Source organism: Pavona decussata, unplaced genomic scaffold (assembly GCF_977016875.1).
Source record: "Pavona decussata unplaced genomic scaffold, jaPavDecu1.1 SCAFFOLD_217, whole genome shotgun sequence".
NCBI lineage: Eukaryota > Metazoa > Cnidaria > Anthozoa > Scleractinia > Agariciidae > Pavona > Pavona decussata.
The window spans coordinates 2,110,001-2,120,000 of NW_028145622.1; the positions used below are offsets into that span (position 1 = coordinate 2,110,001).

At 38.5% G+C, this 10,000-nt stretch overlaps 1 protein-coding gene across 1 annotated transcript in view; it reads left to right on the plus strand.

The window, feature by feature from the left end:
* Nucleotides 1–10,000, plus strand: part of LOC146459775 (NPC intracellular cholesterol transporter 1-like) — a 10,256-nt gene that overhangs the window by 71 nt on the left and 185 nt on the right. The window contains exons 1-5 of the mRNA XM_085089202.1: nt 1–52; nt 204–410; nt 2,578–3,432; nt 7,643–7,902; nt 9,679–10,000. The exon at nt 1–52 is cut by the window's left edge and continues 71 nt beyond it; the exon at nt 9,679–10,000 is cut by the window's right edge and continues 185 nt beyond it. Of these exons, the coding sequence (XP_084945328.1) occupies nt 369–410; nt 2,578–3,432; nt 7,643–7,902; nt 9,679–10,000 (1,479 nt within the window). The 5' untranslated portion in view covers nt 1–52; nt 204–368. The remainder of the gene's footprint in view (nt 53–203; nt 411–2,577; nt 3,433–7,642; nt 7,903–9,678) is intronic.

The following is a 10,000-nucleotide window of genomic DNA, read 5'->3' on the forward strand; positions in this document are numbered from 1 at the left end:
AGGTACTCGATCTTTTCACTGAGAAGAGAAAACGTTTAGCAAACATAGCAAGGTAGGTACTGAATTGTAAGAGTAGGTGAGTGTACTGTTGTGCTTCAGCAAGCGACGTTTCTGAGACGTGTTTTGTCCAAGCGAAGCAGAAACAAAACGAAAACGAAACCTAAGACGCCCGCTTAAGAAGATTTCCTGTTTTTCCGTTACAGCATTAATTACTTCAAGCATTGCGTGAAAGGCTGATTGGCTACAATTATTTGCGAGCGGGAGTTCCTGGTTCCAGAGGTTTCAAGACGAACACGTAACTCCGCCATCGTCGCACGAACAAATCTAATTTTCTCAATTGAAGTGCAGGAAGAATTGCTGGATCAATTATGTTTCTTTTCTCGATCTTGTTGACCGTATTTGTAGCTCAGGTAAGCCCTTGCTCTGCAACATAGTACATGACGTACGCTAAATGAAAACGATTATGCCGCTCATATGGCGAGCTCTCTCGTGTAGTAGTAGGTCTTTTTAGTCTTACTAAGAATAATTTACTCGTATCGATTTATCGACCCAATTTACAAGTTACAATTAGTTTAGCGGTGCCATAGATTTTTATAAATCGGGCCTTGCACGAACCGATTTAGCTAGGTTGTTTGTATACCTGCCAACTTTTTCTGAGTTAAATGCGTGAATTTTCGTCTAGATTTTTCATGACCCGTATTTCCGAAAATGTCCCAGCCACTTCCGAAGATTTCCGACTATTTTCCGAAGACTTCCGAACTTTGCCGAAAATGCCCGACGATGTTCCGACGACCTTTGAACACTTCTGATTCGAACCGATTATAGACGAATGAAAGCTTTTGTAAAAATCATAGTGTGTTATAATACAGTAAGGACGCAAAGTCAACAAGGGGAAATTTAATCATGTTTTAAAGAACAAGTCGTCCGGCTGTGTGAGTCAGGCGTGAGAAATAGGCCTTATCACGGTTTTCGACGCCATTTTGACGAGTAGGCAAACATGTCTGAAATAACAGTGTTTGTATGGAAATCCGATGTCAAATAATTTTCATAAAACATCGCCTCTGAAAAATTCATGAATTGGAAACTTTTAGCACTAGTAAAAGGATTTTAAGAAAAAAAATTTGGAGGGATGTAGCTGTGCCAGAAAGCGTCCAGTCGTGTTTTGAACTTTCCATACATTTGTCTGTATTTTTTTCCCGCAAACTATTTTTAGCAGCAGTTCACGGCTGGTTCGCTATACAGACAAATGTATGGAAAGTTCAAAACACGACTGGACGCTTTCTGGCACAGCTTCATCCCTGCAAATTTTTTTCTTAAAATCCTTTTAATAGTGCTAAAAGTTTCCAATTCATGAATTTTTCAGAAGCGTTGTTTTATGAAAATTATTTGACATCGCATTTCCATACAAACACTGTTATTTCAGACGTGTTTGCCTACTCGTCAAAATGGCGTCGAAAACCGTGATAAGGCCTATTGCCCTCATGTCTTTAAATGCGGGCATAAGACGTGAGAGTTGGCAGGTAAATGTTTGTCCTCTGATTTCCTTTTCTTTTTGTGATATAAACGCGGGGTAAAAATTAGCCCAATTAAAAACATTTCATGATCTGTAGTACTGTCATAGATTGTTATAAAAAATCAGGCCGGTTTTTGTCCGCTATTTCATTTTCTTTGCCAAATCGGTCCGATTAATTAATCAGTACATGTAAATTAACCCTTACATGCAGGAAAAAGGTTTGCAGGGATGTCGATCAGGAGGGATCAAAAGGTTGCTTCGTTGTTGGGCGTTTTCGGCAGCATTATATATAAAGGATACATTTACATTTTTTTGAAGTCTAATCAGCACTGAAACTTGAATTCTAGTTAGTGGTATCTGCCCCCAGTAGGGGAGGGGGGGGGGGGAAGAGGAATAAGAATAATCTTTATTATGCTTTTTTCAGTGTAGATGGTTGATTTTTACAATCTTGTAAAGGAATATACAGAATTTAATTAAATTTAGTGAAAGTGATGCGCAAGCAAGGAAGCTACACGTAAATGAACCATTTGGGGGGGGGGGGGGGACTCTCATATTAAAGGGGTGGAGATGCCCGTCGGAAATTTTGAATTAAACCCCTAAAGGAGACCAATCTGGGCATGACGCCCAAATGTTTTTGACCCTGTAAAAGAGACCATTTTAAAACACAGACAAATAAAACATAAGGTAACTTTTCGCGTGCAACCCTAAACGAGACCTCCACGGCTAAATATAATGTGTTTTGCCCAGAACACCTTAAGTGAGACCAAAATCCGAAATTTACACCCCTAGGCGAGACAACAAGCAATCCCTGCCCCTTTTATTTGAGAGTCCTCCCCCCCTTAGGTCTCTGCCATGTTCTACAGTAAGCTGAAAATCTCTGAAACAGCTGTAAGAAAAAGTCAAAAATTCAGTTGCAGGCTAGTTGAAATTTGTCTGCTGAAGCTGGGACATTTCTTTATACAGTTGGGGGATCAATCAATCTAATATAATATCATCATCACTTTTGTTTCAACTGATTACCGTTAATAATAATAAATTATTGTAATTGCTGTTTTGGGTTGCAGGTAAAAAGCCAGGACGACCCTGTTAAAAACCATACCGAGGGATACTGTGTTTGGTACGATCAATGTACAACTGGACCCCATGCTAAGAATTGCCTTTACAATGGTCCAGCAAAGAATCTTGATGACCCAGAAGGTGTGGAACTGTTAAACAACATGTGCCCTGAACTGCGCGGTCAGCGTACTTGCTGTTCTACTAAACAACTGCAGGCCCTGAAGATGAACTTACAAATGTTACAACAGTTGACATCTCGCTGCCCAGCATGCTGGAACAACATAAGAAGATTGTACTGTCAGCTGACCTGCAATAAGGATCAGTCAGTTTACACGGATCCCAGCCTTGTCCTTGGTAATTTTATTATGGAAATTAATTACTATGTATCCCCTACATTCAAACAGGGCTTGTTTGACTCTTGCAAAGATGTCACTTTTCCTGGGAACTATGAGAAGGTACTTACTCTGCTTTGTGGAACATCTGTAGAAAAGTGCACTCCAGAAAAACTGCTCACATACATGGGAAGTACATCCAATGGCTATGCTGCGTTCACCATTCACTATCCAAGGAAACTTGCTCCAAACCTTGCATGGATGAACATTGCAATCTTCAAATGTAATGAGCCATTCATTGATCCCCAAAGTAAGAAGGTGACAAAGCCATGCAGCTGTCAGGACTGTTACGTTCCTTCATCCTGCCCCACCCCAACGCCCCCACTCCCCCCAACATTTAACCCTTTTTTCTATCGTACGGAGCAGCTTATTATCCGTCCAAGGCATCCTGTACCTACTGGTTATCATCGCTATGGTGATGGTAAATGGATTCCATTTGGGCCAATCTTTCACCTGGATTTATTAAATCAGGTAATTTTTAATTTCCTTGCATTAATTATTATACCTCTTACCACCACGTTCAAGGTCTGTACTGTTAGTTATAAAACAGAGTTTTTCCCCGTTGATTAATGGCCCAAGCGCAAAGTGTGCAATCCATACATCAAACAAGGATAAGGATCATTACTCATAGTATGGACTGAGAAAACGAGGTCAGTGAGATATTTATTATATCTCTGAGGTTAATCAGGCACACAGGAAAGAAAACTAGTTGGATTTTAGTGGGCCTTACAGTAAAATACGGCCCGGCAAAATTGACCAATCACACTGCATCTACTTGCTGAAAGATGTAATAAAAATATAATTATTGTCACACACAAAATATGTAGTTGCGAGATGAACAACTTTCCTAATAAGACCAACAAAAATATTTTATTAGTACCGAATTATTCTTACAGTCAATCCACGTCACACGTGAGCAGTATTTCCGATAATCATGGAAATGAACATTCAAATTTCTCTTTGTAATGTCCGCCATTTGAATGGAACGTTGAACTTTTTCTGGAAATCTTTCCTAAAAGGACGCATTAACTGAAAAAAGATTCAAAATGCTAATGGAAAACAGTTATTGTTATTCTTGAAATAGTTTAATGCTATAATGTGAAGAAAAATTCATAGGGAGACATTTCGTGTGCAAACTCTGAAATCTCGAGTTGGCGGTGTTCAATCCTGATATGTAATAGATCAAACACGTGGAGGAGTGTTTCCTCCTACTTCCAAACACCGAGAAGTAGGTTGGAAAAACAAGGCGCAGCCGAGTTTTTTTTAACCAGTTTCGAGGTGTTTGGAAATAGAAGGAAACACTCTTTTCGAGTGTTTGATATAGCTTCTCAAACTACTGGTAATTTTTGGAGAAATTCAAAGCAAAAGTTCACAAAATTTTATGATAATTAAGATCACATTTCTAAACCTTCTTCACGGTAGTGATTTGCTTTGTTTTGGCTTGATGAATTATTAATGATCATGATGATGATAATGATGATGATGATGATGATGGATATGATCCAAGGTAAATTCTCTTGATATTTTAATGATTTCTCCCAGTGCTTTTATAAGAAAAGTATAAGAATAAGATAGGAGAATTTCTTCTTTGAAATTAGGGGTGTAAGGGTTAACTTAATGCAAGGTAAAATTAACAATAGTCAATTTAGGGTTCAAAAACTATCAGCGAGTGTGTTCCTTGAAATCCTGGGGGGGGGGGGAGGGGGAGGGGTACTCCCCTAATACCTATACAGGTATGTACCACCCAAGGGGGTCGTGACTTTGGGACTCCGGAGTCCTAAAGTACTGATCCTGTTATTCTACAACAGGGTATCCATTTTAGGAACATTTCCTAGAACAGAGTACAATGTTTCAAATGCACGAATGCTTTAAATTGTAGTGTATCAGCAGCCATTTGAAAGCTATTCAGCTATTGAAAGTTACGCAATTTCTAGACTGGGGTATAAAAAATTGACCTATTTCTAGAACAGGAAATCATTTTAAGTGCAAATTCTTTCTAAACCGGGACCCAAATTTGGAGATCCTGGAAGCACATACCTGGTACCCCCCCTCCCCCACCCACTCCGGATTTGTGTGCACTGCTGAGGTTGATTACTAAAACCTTTGATCACATCAGCAATGTGCACCCTGAGACTCAAAACTCTAAGGGGCTAACCACTTTGTGTTTGCATTTGCTGTCCATGTTTTACAAGTGAATATACCAAGTTAAATAATTAAGGATCATCTTAAACAGTGGTGTCGCTGATGTGGGCAAATTATCTGAACTGATGACTGGTTTAAGGATGGTACCTCATATTTATTTGGTTATAATATTAATATCATGTTTTAAGGAAATGTGAAATAAAGTATTAATATTATTATTAAATTATTATTATTATTATTATTATTATTATTATTATTGTTATTGTTATTGTTATTATTATTATTATTATTATTATTATTATTACTATTATTATTATTAAGAGACGTAATTTTTAAGTTAAGTTTAGTACTAGTAGCATCCTGCTGCATGATATTAATAACAGCCCCATAATGGTTGGAATATATAATAATATTTGTTATAATAACCAAGTTGTATGATCAAGTTTACAAATTTGAGACTTCCAGTTCCTTATGGTGTTCAGGCCCAAGTTCGTCAATGAGCAGAAAACTTTATCCAGTAGATAAATTGCTGTCTAGTGGATTTAATACCTGCCAACTTTTTCCGAGTCAAACGCGTGAGATTTTTGTCTCATCATGACTGGGATTTCCGAAAACGTCCGAGCCACTTTCAAAGATTTTCGACAATTTTCCGAAGACTTCCGAACGTTTCAGAAAATGTCCAAAGATATTCCGACGACCTTTAAACATTTACAATTCAAACGGATTTTAGACATTTGAAAGCTAATTTGCGATATTTGTTATAAAGAGAAAAGAAATAATACATAACAAATCTGAAATGAAATGAAGTTTCTTAGAACAATTTGTCCAGATTTGTGAGTCAGGTGTGAGAAATTGTCCTTGATGCGCGAGATCGATGTCTTTAGTCTGCAGGCGTGAGATTCACGTATAATGCATGAGAGTTGGCAGGTATAGTGGATAAGATGTGTTGGTTGAAGTACATTTTATCCGCTGTATAGCGATTTATCCACTGAACAAAATTATCCGCTCTTTGGACAACAAGGGCCAGCACAGGTAGTCGAAGCTCTACGATTTGTTTTGAACCTTGTAATATAAACACCCGAGCGTCATGTAAATTAAGCGTAATAGCAAAATTATTAGGGTTTGTATGGGGGAAAAATTATCGTATATTCAGAAGGCATGATTGGAAACAATTTTTCAATAAAAAATTCTCACCTGAACTCTTTTGTAGTTCCCACTCGCGGCTTCTGTGTCCTGTGTGGTTTTTGGGTCAATTTGAGGCGATTTCGTGGAGTTTCAGTTCCATATAATAACCATGTATATAGAGAGAAGCCGTTGGAACTGAAACTCCACGCAATTTATGCAATGGTCATTTTGATGCTGAAATTACGTGATGCTGGTGTTTACGTTACATTTAAGGTGGCCAAACACAGTTTTCCAGTATACAGCTGTTAGTAATCATTATTTGAAAACTACGGACCCCTGAGTACCAGAAATTTGCATGGTGCAAGATTAACTAAGAAAAAATAAATTTTGATACTTCTAGTTGAGCAAGGTGCTGTTGCCATGGCAATGCAGCAAGCTATTAACCGTCCACAAATAATGGTTTTCCTTAATTTTTAGAAAATGCACTCGTTAGATTTTTTCCATTTTTTGTATGCAGAAAAACTCACAAAATACTGACATAGTGACGCTGCTTTCATGTAATTTTAACAGAGAGATCTCCTGTAAATGTTGGTTTTGCACTTTAATGGTTTTTGAGGATTATCTCTCTGTTAGATTTCGGTTTTTGTTTGTAGGTGAGTAACGCTTTTAGGGAACTACTGTTTTGTCAAATTTCACAAAATTCTAATGAGCGGTTCCTTAGAAAACAATTCATTTCCATTAAAACAACCAGTCGCAATTTTTTGGTCAAATGCGCATGCGTGCTTTTAATTAGGTTTTCTCGGCAAAGATGAAGGCGTGCAAAAAGGCTTAGCTCCTCGTGAAGTCACTTTCTTTGTTCGGTGATAAATGAAGAAGGATTCACAAACGAGAAACTGAGTTATTTTAAAGACCAAAACTCACCTTTGTGATCCATTTTGGTATAAAATCGAGGGAACGATAGTATTTGCTTACCACAACCCTAGCGCGCGCTTAATAGCATCACTAACAATCTGTAAAGCGCGCGCAAACTGTGTTCGGCCACCTTCAAAGGTCAACAGGGTCGATAGAGCTTGGGCTACCTGTGGGGCTAGGTGTGATGTAATATATCAGACACGAGGACGAGTGTTTCATCAGATATCCAAACACCCAGAAGTAGGTTAAAAAAACAAGGTGCAGCCAAGTTTTTTTAAACCACTTCGAGTTGTTTGGATATCTGATGAAACACACTTTCGAGTGTTTGATATGGCTTCTCAAATGATCCATAATTCAAGGCTAAAGTTGGCAAAATTTTATGGTAATTAGGAACACATATCCAAACCACGGTCACAGTAGTGATTTCCTTTGTTTTCTCTCCATGAATTATTAGTGGGTTTGAAATTGTTTTCATATTTACCACATACTTTTTTTCCTGCAGGCGCTTGACCTTCAGAATGATATCACCAACATGAAAGTGCCGTTTGGTTCTGGGTATATCTCGTTAGAAGATATCTGTTTCCAGCCATCAGCTCCACAATCAAAAGAGTGCAACATTCAAAGTGTCTTCCAGTATTTCCAGAACAACAAAACTAAGCTGAACAAGTGCCTCACAACCATGGGCAAAATCTGCACTAAGGAGACCTTGAAGTTTGACTTCAAAGCTGCTGACTTCCACGATCATATATTGTTTTGCACAAGGTACTGTTGGTTTGTTACGTGCTTCAGTTTATTCTCCTCTAAAGCAGTCATTGTTCTATTTCACACAATCGCCCAAGCATGCAATGTTTCTTTTGAAATAATCCACCAGTTTTTCACTGACGTCAACTTTATTCATGCTTCTCAAACGTTCATCTGGATTTTCTGACAAAAATTCCCAAATTTTTATACCTCGTCATGTCAATAAGCATAGTAGTACCTGCAATCCCTGGGTACTACTTACTACAACGAATAACAAGTCCGCTGGTACAATTTTCTGTGGGCTCGAAGTGTCCAGCAGCTCTCAGAAGGTCTCACGTGATTGGCTTGCAACGGGCCTTCTAGAAAACAACAGAACAAATACCCCCAACCCTGTCGACAATAACTTTTTTGCCACAAAAGAAAGTTACAACACGGGACATAAAATTAAGTGACTAAAATATAAAAGAAAAAAGGGCGAGGAAATTCAAAAAATCTATAAAGCTATATGTTAGTAGCAAGTGGATAAGGGGGCTAGTTTCTAAAAAACTGTGGTGCTGTACGTGTCAGGGGCACCCAACGACAGTTTTCTCTCAGATCCTTTGAAACGCTATTTTAGGCTATCTGGAGTGCCTTTATAGCGCTGTAGGTTCATTTTAGGCCGCACTATAATATGTTTATCTGTTCGGTCATTCTAGGGCAACTTGAGTCTTTTCGAAATTACTAGGGCATCTTTGTCCATTTCTCGAAAACCTTAGGTCTTATTTCCTTTCTGAAAATTTAAGCGGACCTTTTTTCGTTACTCGAAACGACATTTTTATCAATCCGAAAACACTAGGCCTTAAGTTTTTTCATACCAGGAAAGTTCGAAGAGAAAATTCCCTTTAGAAAATTGTAGGGGATTTAAATTTACCGAAACGATCCGTTGGGTGCCCCTGCTGTGTCGTTGTGCAAATGCTGAAACTGTTTAAAGGCCTTTAAACGGCGACCTTTCGCTGAAAAAATCACTAGTTCTTCTTCACAATTTAATCCGAATTTCTGATTTTCAAGTTCTACTCCAAGAGAGGATGAGGAAGTTCATCTTCTCTTGGTTACTCCAAGTGACGCGTTCTGCAGCAAGTAATTCATGGTAAGGTACCATATAGTCACCCACATAACCTTAACCCTAACCCGTTCTCCGCTCGTTTAAGCTTGCGTATGAGCACTACCTTGATAATAACGCTACGAAACAAATCTTATGCACGTCATATCGAAAAATTGCGAGATATCGGTAAATGTCAGTGGTAAATATGGTATCGGATCGATTTGAAAAATTGATCTCGGCCCACCCATGCTAGGAGCGTTCGTACTCTTTATGGGGCGGGGGAATCCTAGGGTTAATTCAATAAAACTTTTATACTTGTGGTTCATTTAGTTTACGATTTGGGCCCGGTTAGCTTTACATGCTCACACAAAAAGAAACTCAATAAAGAGTTCCAAAAGGAGTTTGATAATCAGCGTTATTAAACTTCTTACAATGTTTATTGAATTTGCTTTCTGTATGAGCGTGTAATAACGAAACCTCAGGTTGTTGGTTACTTTTTTAGAAACCCTTTATTAATTGGTCCTTGGTCAATTGAAGTTCACCCCTGCATTTATCAAGTTTGGGAATACGTACTTATATACAAAAGAAAATGAGGTTAGGGGTTTGATACTAATTCTTATTCAAAAGTTGAGCATATTGTGCAGTGAGCAAAGAGGAAAGGTCAAAGTAGGAGTTGTGTTTTGAGTAATGTCCAAACTTTGTTTGTAATTTTTTAGAGATCCCTTTGGACCTTGGGATGCGAAGTTGGAAGAACCATGCCTTGGTGCGTTTGGAGGACCAGTGGAACCAAGCGCTGTATTGGACGACTTTGGTGGTATTGCTTATCAGAACGCTACCACCTTAATCATCACGTTTGTTGTCAACAATCACACGGATAAAAGAAAGTTAGAGAAACCACTAGCTTGGGAAAAGGCTTTCAAGGATTACATGAAAAAGTATATCGAGAATCCTAAGAACAGTAATCTGACCATTAGTTTTAGTACGCCGCGAGCTGATCCCAATGAGCCGGTTCGCGACGGCAATAGCGACCCGATATTA